Genomic DNA, 20756 nt, shown 5'->3' on the forward strand with positions numbered 1-20756 from the left:
TTTGAAAGCAATCTTGTATGTACTAGCTAAATACATCATTATTAGGCCTTGCAAGTGTTGTGGTTCTCTTGTGAGAAATAGCACTAAAATGAAGGTGGCAACTTGAGGAATTTCCTGAAACATTCTTAGTAATTATTTGATGTTTCTGCTCTTCAAAAGTAATTTAGTGTCTAGAGAGCTCGTGAGCTAGTGTCGGATACCAGGAATTAATGGGTTAACATATAATGAGCGTTTAACGGCACTGGGCCTCTAGTCTCTGGAGTTTAGAAGGATGAGGGGGTTCTCATTGAAACTTACCGAATAGTGAAAGGCCTGGATAGAGTGGATGTGGATGTGGAATGGATGTTTCCACAAGTGGAGAGTCTGGGACCAGAGGTCATAGCCTTAAAATTAAAGGACATTCTTTTAGGAAGGAGATGAGGAGGAATTTCTTTAGTCAAAGGGTGGTGAATTTGTGGAATTAATTGCCACAGAAGGCTGTGGAGGCCGTCAATTATTTTTTTTAAGGCAGAGATAGATAGATTCTTGATTAGTATGGGTGTCAGGGGTTATGGAGAGAAGGCAGGAGAATGGGGTTAAGAGGGAAATATAAATCAGCAATGATTGAATGGCAGAGTGGATTTGATGGGCTGAATGGCCTAATTCTTTTCCTATCACTCATTAACATGAATTTAGGAGAACATAAACACATCTTAATGGTGAAGGGGAGAGACACTCCAACTAGTTATCAAGCTGGGCTCTGTTACCCAAATTGAATTGATTAACTTTTTTTTTACAATGAACAAACAAAACACTTATGTTATCTGGAACTTCATCCTGGACAGTTGGTATAAAGCACAAAAAAATCACCACCATTTATTGCATTTGCTTTATTGCTGCCGGGGAATTAATTTCCAGGCATTTATTTTTATACATCAATTGCAAGAGGATATATTTATCTTATCGTACAATCATCCCTAGGAACATTGTTTTGAAAGGTTTGGTGGTATTTTGTTGATTATTACACTGATGTTATCTATATGAGCTTAGTGCGTTGTTTAACCTATTTTTTCACGAACATTAGATGCCATTATTAGCACGGCAAATAGCAAAATAATCTTGTTTATAAAGGATGACAATCTAATGGAAGCTGTTTCCTTTCCAGCCATGAACGATAGAAAAAAAATCTAGCTATTTGCTTCCATTCAACAGCATTTAGTTATGCAGTTGTGTACATAACAGACGAATAGCAGTGGGAATCCTGCATTGCTTTGCCTCTGGTGCCATTGCTATCCTGACAAATGAGTTGGCTGTTAGATTGAATAACATGGGGTAGGTGGAAGTGGATTGGGACAAGAGGGTAATGGAGGAGGTCACAGGATACCATACAGATGTTCGGGATGTGAAATCGGGGCTTGGGAGTGTTAGAAGTCTGCAGAGTGATGTGAGTGTCAGGCAAGATGAGAGAATCCGTTTTCTTTAAAAAAAAAAAAAAATGTCATTCCATGATTAGATTCGACGTTACAAGTATTTTGAGAAGGTGAAACGGGATGTGGAGAAAGAAAAACTTGGAAAGGGAAAGAGCGTAAGCAGGAACAAAGGAATGACCTAGTGGGAAAATAATAGAGCAAACTGGGTATGGGGTCTGGAAAATAGAAAGGAATCAAATGAATTTGGTTGACCCACAAATTTAAAATAATCTTGTAGAGAATCCAGGGAGATGCCAAATGTTGAGACAATTGATAACTGCACAAAATCAATTAATATGATGAACATTACATGCTGCAATTTGAATTGACTAAAGGCTGGAATACAGTGGATCAATGAATGTTACACTGGATGATGTACAGCTCAGTTCACTGTCCACAAGTACATTACAATTGGAATAGGAAGACCATTTGTAATTTAATAGATAGACTTGGATATGTAAGCTGAAAAACATCCAAGTCATACAGAATAGAAACAGGGTCTTCAGCCCAAATTTTCTATGTCGACTAAGATGCCTCAAGTACGCTAGAGACACCTGCCTGTCCTTGGCTCATATCCTTCTTAACCTTTCCTGTCCATGTACCAGTCCATATGTATTTTAAATGTCAAGGCCCTCCCACTCAGTAGAGGATTTGCAAATCATAGCAGAAGAGCCATCCAAATTAGGCGTTTTGTTGGTTGACACCAGGAGACTGAGAACTACAGTGCCCTCTAATGCTTGGGACAAAGACTCATCATTTATTTATTTGCCTCTGTACTCCACAATTTGAGATTTGTAATAGAAAAAAATCACATGTAGTTAAAGTGCACATTGTCAGATTATAATAAAGGCTATTTTTGGACATTTTGGTTTCACCATGTAGAAATTACAGCCGTGTTTATACATAGTCCCCCCATTTCAGGGCACCATAATGTTTGGGACACAGCAGTGTCATGTAAATGAAAGTAGTCAAGTTTAGTATTTTATTGCATATCCTTTGCATGCAATGACTGCTTGAAGTCTGCGATTCATGGACATCATCAGTTGCTGGGTGTCTTCTCTGGTGATGCTCTGCCAGGCCTGTATTGCAGCCATCTTTAGCTTATGCTTGTTTTGGGGGCTAGCCCCTTCAGTTTTCTCTTCAGCATATACAAGGCATGCTCAATTCGGTTCAGATCGGGTAATTGACTTGGCCAGTCAAGAATTGACCATTTTTTAGCTTTGAAAAACTCCTTTCTTGCTTTCGCAGTATGTTTGGGATCATTATCTTGCTGTAGAATGAACCGCTGGCCAATAAGTTTTGAGGGATTTGTTTGAACTTGAGCAGATATGATGTGTCTATACACTGCAGAATTCATTATGCTACTACCATCAGCAGTTGTATCATCAATGAAGATAAGTGAGCCAGTCCCTTCAGCAGCCATACATGCCCATGCCATAACCACCCCACCACTGTGTTTCACAGAAGAGGTGGTATTCTTTGGACCTTGGGCAGTTCCTTCTCTCCTCCATACTTTGTTCTTGCCATCACTCTGATATAAGATTTTCCCATCCTATTTTAGCGGCTAACCAGTGGTTTGCATCTTGCAGTGTAGCCTTTGTATTTCTGTTCATGAAGTCTTCTGCAGACAGTGGTCATTGACAAATCCACACCTGACTCCTGAAGAGTGTTTCTGATCTGACGGACAGCTATTTGGGGATTTTTCTTTATTATAGAGAGAATTCTGCTGTCATCAGCTGTGGAGGTCTTCCTTGGCCTGCCAGTCCCTTTGCGATTAGTAAGCTCGCCAGTGCCCTCTTTCTTCTTAATGATGTTCCAAACAGTTGATTTTGGTAAGCCTAATGTTTGGCTGATGTCTCTAACAGTTTTATTCTTGTTTCTCTTTCTCATAATGGCTTCTTTGACTTTCATTGGCACAACTTTGGTCTTTATGTTGATAAACAGCAATAAAAGTTTCCAAAGGTGATGGAAAGACTGGAGGAAAGACTAGGTGCTGAGAGCTCTCTTATACCTACATTCAGGAGGCAATTAAACACACCTGAGCAATTACAAATACCTGTGAAGCCATGTGTCCCAAACATTACGGTGCCCTGAAATGGGGGGACTATGTATAAACACGGCTGTAATTTCTACATAGTGAACCAAAATGTATTAAAATGGCCTTTATTAAAATCTGACAATGTGCACTTTAACCACATGTGATATTTTCTATTACAAATCTCAAATTGTGAAGTACAGAGGTAAATAAATAAATGATGGGTTTTTGTCCAAACATTATGGAGGGCATTGTATTCCTTGCCTAAGTGACATGCCAGAATACATATGCAGTTAACATTTGAAATAACACAAGTTTGACATATAACATTTATCTGACTCTCATGCAATCAGCATCCATTTGACAATGATATTGTATTCATAGTTCAAAGTCACTGCTTTCATGTTTTTAATTTTTAGTGATTTTTATCCTCGGATCAGAATAGGTTACACCTAGTTTGACCTTTTTATTCCAATGTGTGACCTGCTCTTTCGCAGATAAGTCATAAGATCAAGTGACCTTTGAGAACACATTCCAACATTTTTTTAGCCCTTTCAATCAACTTTACTTTCTCCAGCTCAATCGAAGTATGAGAACACTTGACCGATTTCTGAGTTCCAACCTTAAATTTTATGCAGCAACGAAACGAATAAATCCATCTCGCCTCTGCAACTCGCTTCACTCCATCTTTTCAATTTTCTTCCGCTTTCCGTGTATTTTAATGCTGATCACTGTATTCTGCCATTCGAACCAATTCCAATGGTTCTTTATTGTCACATGCACAGTGAAATTATTTTCTTACATACAGTTGAGTAGAGTATTGCCATACCTAAGCACAATCCTCGATTAGCAAAGTGTATAGAAATTGCCCACTGAGCCCGCATGTAAGAGGCGCCAGGTATTGGTGCCATATATAACCATATAACAATTACAGCACGGAAACAGGCCATCTCGGCCCTACAAGTCCGTGCCGAACAACTTTTTCCCCTTAGTCCAACCTGCCTGCACTCATACCATAACCCTCCATTCCCTTCTCATCCATATGCCATCCATATGCCTATCCTATCCATATTCAAAGTCCCGCATGCGTTCTAGGTCTTGTGAGCGGCTCCCGATCCAGGCAAGCCCCAGGTTGCTACAGGGCCTCCAGCTATCACCTGCATTGGACGTGTGGATCGACCAATGTCCCTCTTCTCGCCTGACCACCTTTATGATCAGGGGGCAGGCACCTCCTGCAGCTGACCTTGAGGGCGTGGTAGACCAGACCGCGGTCCCTCTCCTACCTGCATTGCTCCTCACCCATCGTCAACTCCATCCTCCTGGCCTCTGGTCTTCATGGGATGAGCAGGACCTGCCCGACAGCTTTTTCCCTACCGTCCACGGCCCACCGGGTCTTTGTGCGTCCTGGTCTCTGGTCTTCGGGGGATGAGCAGGACCTGCCCGACAGCTTTTTCCCCACCGTCCACGGCCCACCGGGTCTTTGTGCGTCCGGCCGCGGTGGGTGAGTGGGTGAGCTCGGCGTCTTCCCCATTACAGGCTGCTGGAAACTTCTGCCTGCCGCCCACTGGGGCAACGTGGATCAGGAGGTAGTTGAGGCAGGTAATATAACAACATTTAAAAGACATTTGGACAGGTATATGAACCCCATTCCATTTTTGCGCTATTTAGGCTGAAGCATTCAGCTATATTGAAGCTACATTTTTGAAATCCATCTGTGAGCATTTCATCTTTACCATTTAAAAAGTCTCCCTAAAACCCATCATTTTGACAACATTTTAACATTTACCTGAATGTATTATAATGGCAGATATCAATTCCTTTACCATCAGTGAGAGTTCAGGAGGTTACTTTCACCAAACACATTAAGAATCACTGAATGTCCTCATTGGGTTTTACAACTGGCTAAACCAGGGCTTGGTGATCTAGCTGTCCAGTGCTTGTTAAAATCTGTGTTTATTTTCTTCTCTTTGCAACCGCACCCCAATTCGACATCATTGCATCTCATTAGGGCCAGTGTCTACTTTTCCATTCCTTATTAATTTCTTGGTCCTCCTTAGCTGAAATTTGAAGTATTGCCCCATCTTCAGGTTTACTGTTCATTTTGACAAAGTTAAAAGCCTTTTTTTTCCTCCATCTAATACGTTCTTTAATTACACTCTGTACTCACAGTGGCCCACTTCCTGTTAGGATCTTGTGCTTTATATGTTCACTGTAAGCTATGTGAAAAATAATTAAATATAAATCACTGGTCTTTACCATTTACAATTAGGGGAGCACTTATTACTGCCTTCCAGCATAAACTTACTAATTGCAGCTCAGTGACAAGTGCAGGCAACTGAATGTGGTAATGAGTTCTGATCATTTTACTGGCTGGTGTAGAATTAGGGATATTTATGGAACATAAGGAGTCCATTCTTCTCATTGTGTCTCCCTGGCCGAGAAGACAGACACAAAGGGCACAGGAAAGAACTGCAGATGCTGGTTTAAAATGCTGGAGTAACTCAGTGGGTTAAGCAGCATCTCTGGAGAGAAGGAATGGGTGACGTTTCGGTTCGAGACCGTTCTTCAGACACAAAGAGTGCTGGGTGTATGGAACAAGCTACCAGAGTAGGTAGTTGAGGCAGGTGCTATTGCAACGTTTAAGAAACATTTAGACAGCTACATAGATTGGACAGGTTTAGAGGGATATTGGCTAAATGCAGGCAGGTGGGACGAGTATAGATGGGACATAGAAACATAGAAACATAGAAATTAGGTGCAGGAGTAGGCCATTCGGCCCTTCGAGCCTGCACCGCCATTCAATATGATCATGGCTGATCATCCAACTCAGTATCCCGTACCTGCCTTCTCTCCATACCCTCTGATCCCCTTAGCCACAAGGGCCACATCTAACTCCCTCTTAAATATAGCCAATGAACTGGCCTCGACTACCCTCTGTGGCAGGGAGTTCCAGAGATTCACCACTCTCTGTGTGAAAAAAGTTATTCTCATCTCGGTTTTAAAGGATTTCCCCCTTATCCTTAAGCTGTGACCCCTTGTCCTGGACTTCCCCAACATCGGGAGCAATCTTCCTGCATCTAGCCTGTCCAACCCCTTAAGAATTTTGTAAGTTTCTATAAGATCCCCTCTCAATCTCCTAAATTCTAGAGAGTATAAACCAAGTCTATCCAGTCTTTCTTCATAAGACAGTCCTGACATCCCAGGAATCAGTCTGGTGAACCTTCTCTGCACTCCCTCTATGGCAATAATGTCCTTCCTCAGATTTGGAGACCAAAACTGTACGCAATACTCCAGGTGTGGTCTCACCAAGACCCTGTACAACTGCAGATATGTAATGTTGGTCGGTGTGAGCAAGTTGGGCTGAAGGGCCTATTTCCACACTCTCTGACTGAGAGTAATCCATTTTAATGCCATATTCAGTATCTTAATCATTTTGGAAGTTCATGTATTTCAAATGCATATCAATTGCGCCCTTTACAAATAAGTTTACATTTTCAGATTATCATCAAAATATTAGAATTGTCTGTCTGTTTTTAAAAGGATAGTTTGACTAACTGTTGATACATAATTTGGATTCTGAACAGAGGATTAAGTAATGAATCCAAAGTTAATAAACTCCTGCATGCATTTGTGATATTAAAACAGAAAATGCTGGAAATACTCAGCATGTTACTGAAAGGACCTTGAGTTACATATCTGTATGCATGTATGTTTCCAGAGATGCTGCCTGTCCCTGTTACTCCAGCATTTTGTGTCTATCTTTGGTGTAAATCAGCATCTGCAGTTCCTTCCTACATACTAAATGTATACATGCATATACGTTTTCATATCTTGATTTAGCCGGATAAAGCACTGAAAATAGCACAGGTTGGTGATCAGGTTCTCAGGCAAAGCATCAAGAGATATGGGGGGAAAAGCAGGAACAGGATACTGATTTGGGGTGATCAGCCATGATCATATTGAATGGCGGTTCTGGCTCGAAGGGCCGAATGGCCTACTCCTGCACCTATTTTCTATGTTTCTATTTAATAACTTGTCAGCTACTGGATTTCACAAGGAGATAGCAAAACATTCGGTTACAAAATCAAAAAATAGAAAATACTGGAATTGCTTCCAGGTCAGGCTGAACCTGTGGAGAATTTTCAGATTGATGATCATTCTGATGGTACCTATTCTATTTGTGTTGCGTAAATGTGAACATCCAGATTTTAATTTTTGATGTCAACCTCATTTAAACATTCACATGACTTCATGATTTCAGTAGCTTTCACTCAGTTTTCCTTTTCTGGCTGTGTTTCCATTTTGTTGTGCCAAAAATATCATTAACTTCCTTTCACTTCGTGTTGCTTTCTTCCCTGAAAGTGAGGATTTGTTCTCTGTTGGGTGAATGGCATAAAAATTAAATTGAGCCAAGGAGGCTTTGGATTTAAATCAGTATAAAGGATATGAGCAAAGTGTGTGCTGCATCTTCGAGCCAAGCAGAGGTAGTGTATGAAAACAATTCTCGTACAGAATGGAGATGATTAATATTTCTCAGATGCTTGGTCTGAATTTTGTTTGCAAGTATGATTTACCAAAATAAACTTTTTTCCCCTCATTTCCATTCTTGGATTGAACTTGTGCATGTTGACTTACATCAAGTACCTTCAAATTTGTTTTCAAATTTTTTTTTTAACACACAATTTAAATTTCATAAATGGTGAAACAAGTCACTTCAGTCTTAAAATACAAATTAGTCAATATGTTGCAGTTAAGTTAGTAGAGTTTATTTTCCCCTTCCCTTTTAGGTTAACTTTGCTAAGAAGGGACTGGCAAACAATCTACTCTCAAGGTGCTGTTTAAGCCACTAGTGCAAACATCCTCTCCACATCCACTCTATCCAGGCCTTTTATTATTAGGTAAGTTTCAATGAGGTGCCCCTTCATCCTTCTAAGCTCCAGCAAGTATAGGCTCAGGGCCATCAGACGCTCATCATATGTAAACCCAATCATCCCAGGGATCATTCTCGTAAACATGCTCTGGCCCAAAACTGCTCACAATGCTTCAAATATGGTTGGACCAATGCTTTATTTAGGTTGAAGATACATTGCAGAAACAGGCCTTTCGGCCCACCTAGAATGTGCCGACCAGCGATCCCCACGCACTAACACTATCCTAGGGACAATTTACAATTTTACTGAAGCCAATTAACCTACAAACCTGTACGTCGTTGGAGTGTGGGAAGAAACCAAAGCACCTTGAGAAAACTCACAAGGCCACGGGGAGAACGTATAAACGCCATACAGACAGCACCCATAGTCAGGATCGAACCCGGGTCTCTGGCCCTATAAAGCAGCAACTCTCCCGCTGCGCAATCGTGCCACCCCTGCGCAACCGTGTGCTCCTTATAAAGCCTCAGCGTTACATCCCTGCTTTTAAATTCTGGTTCTCTCAAAATGAATGCGAACATTGCATTTGCTTTCCTCCCTATTGTTTCAACTTGCAAATTAATATTTTAGGAATCTTACACCAGCACTACCAAGTCCCTTTGCTCCTCTAATTTCTGAATCCTCTTCCAATTTGGAAAATAGTCTACGTCTTTATACCTACTAGCAAAGTGCATGACTGCGCACTTTGCTGAGCTATGTTGCACTTGCTACTTCTTTGCCCACTCTCCCAAACTGTCCAAGTCCTTCTGCAGAGTCTCTGCTTCCTCTGCGCTACCTGCCCCTCCATCTATCTTCGTATCACCCGCAAACGCGGTCACAAAGCCTTCAATTCCAACATCCAAATCATTGATACACAACGTGGAGTAGTGGAAACAACACCGACCCATGCGGACCACTAACCAGCTAACCAGAAATGCCCACTTTTATTTCCACTCGTTGCGTTCTCCCATTCAGCCAACTTTCCATCCATGCTAATATCTTCTATCTAATACCATGTGCTCTCATCTTGTTCAGCAGCCTCACGTGCAGCACCTTAGCTAGGGCCTTCTGAAAATTCAAGTAAGAGTTTACATCCACTGACTCTCCTTTGTCTATCTATTTACTTTCTCAAAGAATTTTAATAGATTGTCAGGCAAGAATTTCCCTTCACAAAACCATGCGGACTTCAGCCTATCTTATCATGTGTTTCTAAGTACTCGGAAACCTTGTCCTTAATTATGGACTCTCAATGGTATGAACAGTAGTCCAATGACCAAAGTTTGAGTGCAATGAGATTGTGTATTATGAGGAAAGCAGATGAACTTGGATTAGTGCTTGGAGCAATTATGTTGTAGTCATTGCAGAAAGGTGGTTGCAAGAAGAATAAGATTGGCAATAGGGTTAAGACATGATAGGAAGGGAAAAATGGTGGAGTGGTTATTCTATTAATTAGCCAGACTCATGGCAGCACTCAGGGATGAGATAGAAACATAGAAACATAGAAAATAGGTGCAGGAGTAGGCCCTTCGAGCCTGCACCGCCATTCAATATGATCATGGTTGATCATCCAACTCAGTACCCTGTACCTGCCTTCTCTCCATACCCCCTGATCCCTTTAGCCACAAGGGCCACATCTAACTCCCTCTTAAATATTAAATGACATACTGGAAGGTTTATCCGCTGAAGCGAAATGGGTAGAGACTAAAAATAAAAAAAGTTGCAAGCATTCTATGGAATTGTACTATGGGCTCCAAGCGGAAGATAGAGGAACAGATATAAGACAGATCACCAAATGATGCTAAAGCAAAACTTGCCTAATATTGACTTGCTCAGTGTTAAAGGCTTAGATGGAGTCTTTGTTCGATATATCCAAAATAGTTTTTTAAAACAGTATGTGGATAGTCCTTCCCGAGAAGGGAACATACTGGACCTGGTGTTGGGAAATAAGCCTGGCCACGTGACTGGTGTTTCAGTGGAAGAGCATTTTGGGGATAGTGATCACAACTCCATGATTATTTTAATTGTTTTGAAAGGGGATAAGTATGGACTTTGTGGGAAGCTGCTAAATTGGAGGTACTGGGGAGACCTGATATAAGTATATAAAATTATTAAAGGCCTAGATGCAGACGGTCAGAGCCTTTTTCCTAGAATGGAAATATCAAATACTAGCGGGCATAGCTTTAAGGAGTGGGGGGCACGGTTTAAGAAAGATGTGTGGGACATGTTTTTCACACAGAGCACATGGAACGTGCTGCCGGGGGTGGTAGTGGAGTCGGATGCAACAGTGGGATTTAAAATACTTTTAGATAGGCTCATGGATATGCAGAGCATTAAGAGATATGGACCATGTGCAGGGAAATAAGAGTTGGTCTTGGCTTCATGTTCGGCACAGACATTATGGGCCCAAAGGCCTGTTCCCTGGCTTTACTGTTCGAAGAATCCTGCAACAACCATAAACACAAATAGATGTGGGAAAGGAAAAATATTAGCAAGAGTCCATTCCAAATAGAAACAGGAGAAATTACAGTGCATTCGGAAAATATTCAGACCTCTTCACTTTTTCCACATTTTGCCACGTTAATAATAATAATAATAATATTAATAATATTATATTTTATTGTCATTGCACATAAACGCAACGAGATTTGGTTTGCAGCTTCCAACCGATGTCATAACAGATGTTACAGCCTTATTCTAAAATGGATTAATTTTTTATCATCAATCTACACACTGTACCCCATTATAAAAAAGCAAAAACAGGTGGTTAGAAATTTTTGCAAAGAAATTAAAAATAAATAACTGAAATATCACATTAACATAAGTATTCAGACCCTTTATTCAGTACTTTGTTGAGGCACCTTTGGCAACGATTACAGCCTCAAGTCTTCTTGGGTATGACGCTACAAGCTTGGCACACCTGTATTTGGGTAATTTCTCCCATTCTTCTCTGCAGATCCTCTCAAGCTCTGTCAGGTTGGATGTCGATGCACAGCTATTATCAGGTCCTTCCAGAGATGTTCGATCGGGTTCAAGTCGGGGTTCTGGCTGGGCTACTCAATTCACAGACTTGTCACAAAGCCACTCCTGCATTGTCTTGGCTGCGTGCATAGGGTCGTTGTCCTGTTGGAAGGTGAACCTCCATCCCAGTCTGAGGTCCAGAACGTTCTGGAGCAGGTTTTCATCAAGGATCTCTCTCTCTACTTTGCTCCATTCATCTTTCCCTCGATCCTGACTAGCCTCCCAGTTCCTGCCGCTGAAAAACATCCCCACAGCATGATGCTGCCATCACCATGCTTCACCCTATGTATGGTATTGGCCAGGTGATGAGCGGTGCCTGGTTTCCTCCAGACATGACGCTTGGCATTCAGGCCAAAGAGTTCAATCTTGGTTTCATCAGACCAGAGCACCAGAGAAAACAACCCTTTTGGCAAACTCCAAGCGGGCTGTCATGTGCCTTTTACTAAGGAGTGTCTAACGTCCGACCACTCTACCATAAAGGCCTGATTGGTGGAGTGCCGCAGATATAGTTGTCCTTCCGGAAGGTTCTCCCATCTCCACAGAGTAACTCTGGAGCTCTGTCAGAGTGACCATCGGGTTCTTGGTCACCTCCCTGATCAAGGCCCTTCTCTCCCGATTGCTCAGTTTGGCCCGGCGGACAGCTCTTTATTATTACAATGACCATTATTTCCAGAGGAAGCACAAAATCCTCTGGAAATAATGGAGATCAATGGTTCGAAAGAAAGTGGAAAACTAAAAGAAATTATTATGCACAGAGAAATAATATTTGATGAATAGGTCTGAAAGCTAACACATGCACAGCACCTGATGACCTGAATTCTAAGGTTTTGGAAGAAGTGTTTATGATGATGCATGCTGTCATTTTCCAACATGTTATGAAATCTAGGATGGTTCTTGCATTGTTTCAGATTGCAACTGTGGAACTCCACTATCTTAGAACGGAGAGAGACCGAAAGGAAATAAGATTTGAGGAGAGATCAAGTAGATTGGGCCTGAACTATATTGGGTTTAGCAAAATGAAAGATGATCTCATTCTTTCCTTGCTTGGGTGTCAAGAATCCAACAGTCACTGCCTCAAAATAAATTGTTGGTCATTCAGAACAGAGAAAGATAAAAGGTAGTGAATCTTTGGTATTTTCTACCCAAGAGGGGTGTGGAGGCACAGATGAGTATTCAAGATAGATTGACAGATTTTTGGATGTTACGATAATCGAGGGATATGTGGTAAGTGATGCTGAGGTGGGAGATAAGCGATGATCTTACTGAATGGCAAAGCAGGCACAAAGGGCTATGTGCAGATGTACGCAGCTTATTTTGTATGAATATGTATGTGGCAAACCCATCACTTATCTGATTTAAATCGGCAATGGGAGTTTGCAGTGAATGTGGGAGAGAAAATGGTAACAACAATTACTGCATCGGAAAGAACTGCAGATGTTGGTTTATACCGAAGATAGACAGAAAATGCTGGAGTAATTCAGCGATCAGGCAGCATCTCTGGAGAAAAGATCTGAAGAAGGGTCTCGACCTATTCCTTTTCTTCAGAGATGCTACCTGACCTAATGAGTTACTTCAGCATTTTGTGTCTATCAACAGCAATTACTACATGTGTTTTCAAAGATATAAATTGTTTGTTTATCATGCAAATAAAACAAAAATAGCTGTATAGGTTCAAATATGATGTAGGGAAAGAATGTAGATTCCAGTATTGAAGAAGCCACCAACAGTGAGCATAGGAATGGACCTCCAGAAATCAGATGTAGAATATGATGTCTGTAGCAGATAATCACCCTTCTCTACTCTTCCAACTTCGGCTTGTGTGTGGTATTTTTGGCAGTGTGCACTTGTAACTTTATAAAAATAAATAAATAAACAATCATATTGCAAAGGTTAATGTCTAAGTTTGACTTTTCATAAATAGGACTCATTGTTATGCAGCTCCAATAACTTTATCACCTTACCGCAGGTAAAATCAAAGACAGTGGCACAGTGTGTGGAATACTACTACACTTGGAAAAAGGTCTTGCGATTAGGTCGAAAGCACCGAACACGCCTTGCAGAAATGGAAGCGGAGGTGATGGTAAGTCATAATCATCAACATGCGGAAGATAACGATAAAACATTTGAAAGGACTTGTAAACTTATTTGACCATTGCTTTTCTTTCAAACTGGACATTTTTTAATTAGCTACATTTTGCAGATATATGGATAGAAAGGATTTAGAGGGCAATGATAGAAAGCTCAACAGCGGGAGTGGATGGAGAGAGACAGAACTTCAAATAGCCCTTGCTTTCCCTCTCTCCCCCTTCCGAGTTCTCCCACCAGTCCTACTGTCTCCGACTACATTCTATCTTTGTCCCGCCCACTCCTCTGACATGAGTCTGAAGAAGGGTCTCGATCCGAAACGTCGCCCATTCCTTCTCTCCAGAGATGCTGCCTGTCCTGCTAAGTTACTCCAGCATTTTGTGTCTACCTTCGATTAGTAATTTGGGTCTGGAGCTAATTTGATTTCTTCCGAAGAGCCCAATCTAGGTATGATGGGTCAAATGATATCTTAGTGTGCAGCATCTTTTAATGAACTTTTAATGAATTAATATATGCACAAATAGTTGAATTTTCTAAGAGTGAGGAACAGGGAGGGGCATTCCAGTCTGACCTGTAGAACCACAAATTGCATAATCAATTGCACTTACAACCAGGATAGAATCAATGGGGAGAAAGGTACTCGCATGTTGTATCAAAATACATGGTGACATACTTTTCCTTCGCTCCATAGATGCTGCCTCACCCACTGATGTTTTCCAGCAATTTTGTCTACCTGTGACATACTTAAACCTTGCATTGTACCTGATTTATTATTACCAACAGATTAATTAGGGACCTGTTTAAAAGTGGTGTTATTAATATTCTGCAAAACACAAAGTGCTGAAGGAACTCAGTGGATCAGGGTGCATCTGTGGAGGGAATGGACAGGTGACGTTTCGGATCTGGACCTTTCTTCAATCAGAAGCTGCCTGATCCACTGAGTTCCAAAGCAAATCTTGCATTTTTCTCAAGATCCCAGTTTCTTGTGTCTCCATATTAAATTGTGTTCTGCAATTTGATGCTAATTGAGAGGATTGTATGTTTGCAAATTTGGAGCTTGGTCACAATTCTTGGTTCTCTTTCCTCATTCCCTGGAAGTGTCCTGTCCTGTCCTGCTGAGCTTTTGTTCCAAACGCACTGAGGACCCTGATTCTTCACATGTGTGAGATACCTTGTAGTGAAAATGGATTAATATTAACTTGTTTTCTTAGGAACGAAGTAATGAAGATGCTCTTTAATTCTGTTTAAGTTATTTAAGATATATCCTTTGGAGTAGCACAAGGTAGCTGCCTTGGTCCGTTACACTTTTCCTTGTATATGCTGCTGCTAGGAGGAGTTATGAGACAGCATTATGTAAATTTTCTGTAATGCCGATGTCACTCAGTTATACCTCTCTGCCGAACCCACTGATGTAAATGCCTTAAGTTTTCTGACCTCCTGCCTATTTTCCATTAAAAAATTGGATGAATGCTAATTTTCTTAAACTCATCGATGACAAGACAGATATTTTACTACTTGGATCAAAACCCAAGAGAGAGATGTCACTCAGTAAACTGGGAAATTTGACTGCCTATGTCAAACAAGAAGTCGCAAGCCTGGGGGTAAAAATTGACAATGATCTTAATTTTAAATCTCATATAAATAAGGTAACAAAATGTGCTTTCTATCACCTCCGAAATATTGCTAAAGTACGGCCTTTCTTAACTCAACATGACTGTAAACAACTCTTACATGCTTTCATATCAAGCAGACGATTACTGTAATGCTGTAGTGGCCTGGACAAGGTCAGGAAAAGGCTGGACGCCAGGCAGGTTCAGAAGTCCTTTAATCAAGCATGACAATACACCAGATAAAACCCCCGAGCAGAAACCGGGAAACCCCGTGGGCAAACCCCCGTCCCTGTCCCTCATGAGCTGAGGGGGATGACCCGAGGAGTGGCCTAATATCCATCGACCCCCCCCCCCCCGCCCCCCAAGAACCGGAGGCACGAAACAGACAGGAGGGTTCACACGGCGACCAGCCCGGGTGCGCACCATTCCCGGCACAGGAACCGGCAACCAACCAACAGGTGCAAGGGACGGAGTAGCCACTGGAGGAGGTACCCTAAACGGAGGGCGCCATCGCGGGTGGGGTCGCGCGACCGGCACCGGCCCATCAATGTCAACATGCGCCGGCTTCAGCCGTGCAACCAAAACTGTCTCACGCCGACCCCCCATGTCCAGGAAGAAAGTGAACGAGCCATGTTCAAGGACGTGGAAGGGACCTTCGTACAGCTGCTGGAGGGGTGTCCGATGAGCATCCCTGCGCAGGTAGACGAACTGGCAGTCCTCCAGAGCAGAGGGAACGTGCGGACGGAAGGACGCATGACGAGACGTGGGCACCGGCGGCAAGATGTTGCAGGCAGTCCAGACCCCGTGCCGGTGGAATAAACTCCCCGGGCACTGTCAACGGGGACCCATACACCCTCGGCGGAGGAGGAGGCCAAGTCCTCTTTGGGTGCGGTGCGGTGCGGATCCCCAGCAAAACCCACTGCAGGGCTTCTACCCAGTCCGAATCAGTGAGCAGTGCCTTAAGGGCAGCCTTGAGTTGGCGGTGAAACCGCTCCACCAGGCCGTTCGCCTGCGGATGATACGCCGTAGTGTGGTGCAGGCGAGCCATGGTCGACCACAGCTCCGACATGAACTGAGGCCCCCGGTCGGACGTTATGTCCAGCGGCACCCCGAACCGGGCGACCCTGTGCGCCACCAAGGCCCGAGCACAAGTGGCCATTGAGGTGTCAGCCAGCAGAATGGCCTCAGGCCATCGCGTGAAGCAGTCCACCACGGTGAAGAGGTAGATCATGCCCCAGGACGGCAGCAGCGGCCCCACGATGTCCACGTGAATGTGGTTGAACCACTGCTGAGGAATGGCGAACTCCTGCAACGGCGTGCGCACGTGCCACATGAAGCGGGAGGCTACGAGAGCTGTCGTCGCCCGAATGGAGGGATGGGCAAGCCCGTGGAGCACCTCGAACACCCTGCGCCGTCAGGCGATGGGGACGATGGGTCGCGGAAGTCCAGTGAAGACATCGCACAGCAGTGTTGTGCCCCCAGGACCACAGACAATGTCCTCCAACTGCAAGCCTGATACTGCCATGCGATAGGCGCGGGACAACGTGCCCGGGCGAGCCAGTAGTAGGAATGTGGTCTCCACCCCATGCTTGGGGGCAGAGGTGCGCAAGTGGGGTTCAAAGTTGTCTGGGAAATCCGCCAGGATGCGCGCGATAGTCGCATCCACAGACGATAGGTGCCACCGGGGCGTGCAACCGGTTCACCAACACGGAGGGAGACCGGCTCCAGCGTGATGGAGTGCACCAGGCGATGCCACTTGACATCCACGAGGAGCGAATGCGCTCGAAGGAAATTGGTGCCCAGCAGCGGCTGGGAAACGTCGGCGATAACAAACTCCCACGAAAAGCAGTCGTGGCTGAAGATGAGGGACAAGGTGCAGACTCCGTAAGTACGAATAGAGCTCCCGTTCGCCGCGGTGAGGTGGGGGCCGCGTTTGCCCGCACGAATGTCAGTGATTGATGGAGGCAGCACACTCACCTCCGCCCCGGTGTCCACGAGGAACCGACCCCCGGTTCTGCGATCCCAGGCGAGGACGCGATAAATATGGCCGGCCGTCGAAGGAATCATTGACGACCAGCCCCTGCGTTTCCCGGGAATGCACAGCGCGTGCGACATTGCCTGGCTGCAGTTCCCCAGCGACGGTGATAATAGCACCAACCCCCTCTGCTGGCATCTGGTGGAATAGGTGATGTTGGCTGGGCTGAACACCAGCGACCTCTGCTGGCGTTGGAGGGAACTGCCGACGGGCCTTGCTGGAACGACGTGCCTGCGCTGGAATGCCCGATGGCGGCCGGATTTCGCCGCGGAGGTCATCCGGGAGCAGCCGAGAGGCGGTCAATAGCGGCCCCGACCTGTTCCCTGCTCCGCGCTTCCCGACGCCGCGGGAAGGACGGCCAGCGCTTCCAGATCCCGCTGACGGGACATCCACAGCTGGTCGGCTCGCTCAGCCATCGTCTGCGTGTCGATAAAGGGATTGCTGACGAGCTGCAGGCGGATGTCAGGCGGGAGCTGCTGGAGGTAGGCATGTTTAAGTAAAAAACAGGGCTCGTGGTCGCCCATAAGGGCGAGCATGTCCTCCAGAAGGGCCGACGGCCGGGGGTCACCTAGGCCGTCCATACACAGAATCCGAGCTACCCGTTCAGACTCGCTAAGGCCAAACCTCCTGATGAACAGGGTCTTGAGGCCCTCATATTTGTTAGCTGCCGGGGGGTGCGCTGAGATAAGGTTTTACTCGCCTCGCAGCCGCCTGGTCAAGCGCGCCGACAACGTAATAGTACTTAGTTTCATCCACCGTCATCCCCCACAGAACAAACTGTGTCTCTGCCTGCTGGAACCAGATATCAGGCTCTTCGATCGACAAAGTCGGTGGCTTCAGCGCGACGGCGTGGAGGTTCTGGTCCATCATGCGTGATGAACGTCAGGATCACCAATGTAGTGGCCTGGACAAGGTAGGGAAAAGGCTGGACGGCAGGCAGGTTCAGAAGTCCTTTAATCAACCATGACAATACACCAGATAAAACCCCCGAGCAGAAACCGGGAAACCCCGTGGACAGACTCCCTTCCCTGTCCCTCATGAGCCGAGGGGGATGACCCAAGAAGTGGCCTAATATCCAGGGACCGCCACAATGCCTTATTTACCGGTCTACCTTCAAAATCCACCAACAAGTTACAGCTCATTCAAAGTGCCGCAACCCGGCTCTTAGCAAATACCAAGAAAAGGGAACATATCACCGCAGTATTATATTCCCTTCATTGGCTGCCTGTGAGATCCAGGATAGACTATAAGGTGCTCCTTGTCTATAAAGCCCTAAATGGCTTAGGAGCAGCATATTTTACAGAGTCTCTCCTTCCCTATGCCCCTACTTGAGCACTCAGGTCTTCTGATGCTGGCCTGTTAGCCACTCAATGCCACAGCAATAAGAAAATTGGTGAAGCAGCCTTTTTCAATGACGCCCCCAAGCTGTGGAATACCCTGACCCAGAGACGCCCACTCAGTTGACATTTTTAAACGGCAGCTAAAGACTTAAAGGCCTGTCCCACGAGCATGCGACCTGCATGCGGCAAGCGCGACCAAACCGGAAGCGATGGCCGCGCGGAGGTCGAGTGATCCCCGTACAGGGCCTGTCCCACCAGCATGCGGCGAGCGCGACCAAACCGGAAGCGGGGGCTGTGCGGAGGTCGGGTGAGTGACGTGAAGTTCGAGCGAAGTCACGGGAAGTTCGCGCGTGACGTATGGCGTCAAGACGTTGCGTACGGCGTCGAGACGCTGAGCAATCCCGTCGAGGCGGGCCGTTGCTGCGCGGAATTTATGAACACGCTCAATTTTTCGGAGCCCTGCGCGATGTCGGGACCAGCTCCGCACAACTCCATACGGTTCCGACGATCGAAGTGGGACCGGCCCCGCGAGGCCGTACGGCTCAAGCGACCACGTTAGGTCGCACTTGCCGCATGGAGTCACATGCTCGTGGGACAGGCCCTTTATCTTTTTAATCAAGCTTTTAACTGATTTTACTCCCTTTGTCCTTTTGCACTCTCAATTTTATAATTTGATATAAATCTGTGCTTTTTATGCCTATGTTCTTATTGTTTTTTTGTTTAGACCTGTGTCTATGTGAAAGCACTTTGGGTTGCATTCAATTGTATGAAAAGTGCTATACAAATAAAGTTATTATATTATCTTCAAACCACCTTTTCTAGTGTTTAGTAATGATGTTATAGAAATCACACAGGTCTAATTTCAAATGTTTGCACTCCTTTGTCACAAACCATGCTATCAACAATGCTATCTCACAAAGCCCACATTAACGTCGTTAGGATTGGTAGCCACTGCTCTGCTGACCTGGAATACCTGATGCTAAAGTGCAGGCCCTTCTATTTGCCAAGAGAATTCTCATCGACTGTTATCACCGCAGTCTATGTACCCCCGGACGCTAATGCCAGGCTAGCAATGGAAGAGCTGCAAGCTGCTATCAGCAAAAATCTATCTGCTCACCCAGAGGGGGCATTTATTGTTGCTGGTGATTTCAACCACTCCGACCTCAAAACTGTACTCCCCAGGTTCCATCAGCATGTTTCCTGCCCAACCAGAGGAAACAATATTCTGGACTTAGTTTACACGAATATTACCGAAGCCTACAAAGCCCTCCCCCTCCCCCACCTTGGTCAGTCTGACCACCTCTCTCTGTTCCTGCTCCCCAAATACACACCTCTGATCAGACGTGTGAAACCTACCACGAGGACAGTCAAGGTCTGGCCTGAGGGGGCTGTCTCTGTTTTACAGCAGCAGTTTCAGCAGACAGACTGGAGTCTGTTTGCTACCCAGTCCACCTTCAATTCACAAGTGGACATCAACTCATACACCTCAACAGTTATGGACTATATAAAATTCTGCACCGATAATGTCACTACACACAAAGAAATAAAGACCTTCCCTAACCAGAAGCCGTGGATGAGCAGGGAGGTCAGACTCCTACTGAAGGCTCGCGATGCCGCTTTCAGATCTGGCGACGCTGAGGGATACAGCTCATCTAGGGCCAAGCTGAAAATGGGAATTAGGAATGCCAAACTCAATCACAAACGGCGGATTGAGGAGCACTTCCAAAACAATTCTGACCCCAGGCGCATGTGGCAAGGAATCAAATCCCTTGCCGATTACCAGAAAGTTAACACCCCTCCCCCAGACAACGCCACCCTTCCTGACGAGCTAAACAATTTCTATGCTCGCTTTGACCGTGATAACAAAACCCCAGCCATCAAAATTGCTCCACCCCCAAATGAACAACCCCTCAGTCTCTCCACCTCTGCTGTACAAGATGCACTGAGCAAGGTGAATGAGCGCAAAGCTGCCGGCCCCGATGGCATCCCTGGCCGGGTGCTTAAGGCATGTGCTGGACAACTATCCCAAGTCTTCACCGACATTTTCAATCTGTCACTGGCCCAGGGTGTTGTCCCCACTTGCCTCAAGACATCAACCATCGTGCCAGTGCCCAAACAGTCAGCCACAGGGAGCCTCAACGATTTCCGCCCAGTGGCACTCACCCCTGTCATTGCTAAGTGCTTTGAGCGGCTGATCTTGGCTCACCTCAAAGCCAGCCTCCCCCCCACACTGGACCCCCATCAGTTTGCCTACCGGGCCAACAGGTCTACAGAGGAT

At 45.0% G+C, this 20756-nt stretch overlaps 1 protein-coding gene across 4 annotated transcripts in view; it reads left to right on the forward strand.

Moving 5' to 3' along the window:
* trerf1 (transcriptional regulating factor 1) overlaps window positions 1-20756 on the forward strand; it is a 195041-nt gene that overhangs the window by 166400 nt on the left and 7885 nt on the right. For all 4 annotated transcript variants that reach the window (XM_033025581.1, XM_033025582.1, XM_033025584.1 and 1 more), the window contains one exon: window positions 13375-13488. In XM_033025581.1, coding sequence (XP_032881472.1) covers window positions 13375-13488 — 114 coding nt within the window. The remainder of the gene's footprint in view (window positions 1-13374; window positions 13489-20756) is intronic.

The sequence above is a fragment of the Amblyraja radiata genome, chromosome 8, assembly GCF_010909765.2.
Source record: "Amblyraja radiata isolate CabotCenter1 chromosome 8, sAmbRad1.1.pri, whole genome shotgun sequence".
In the NCBI taxonomy this organism is placed as follows: Eukaryota; Metazoa; Chordata; class Chondrichthyes; order Rajiformes; family Rajidae; genus Amblyraja; species Amblyraja radiata.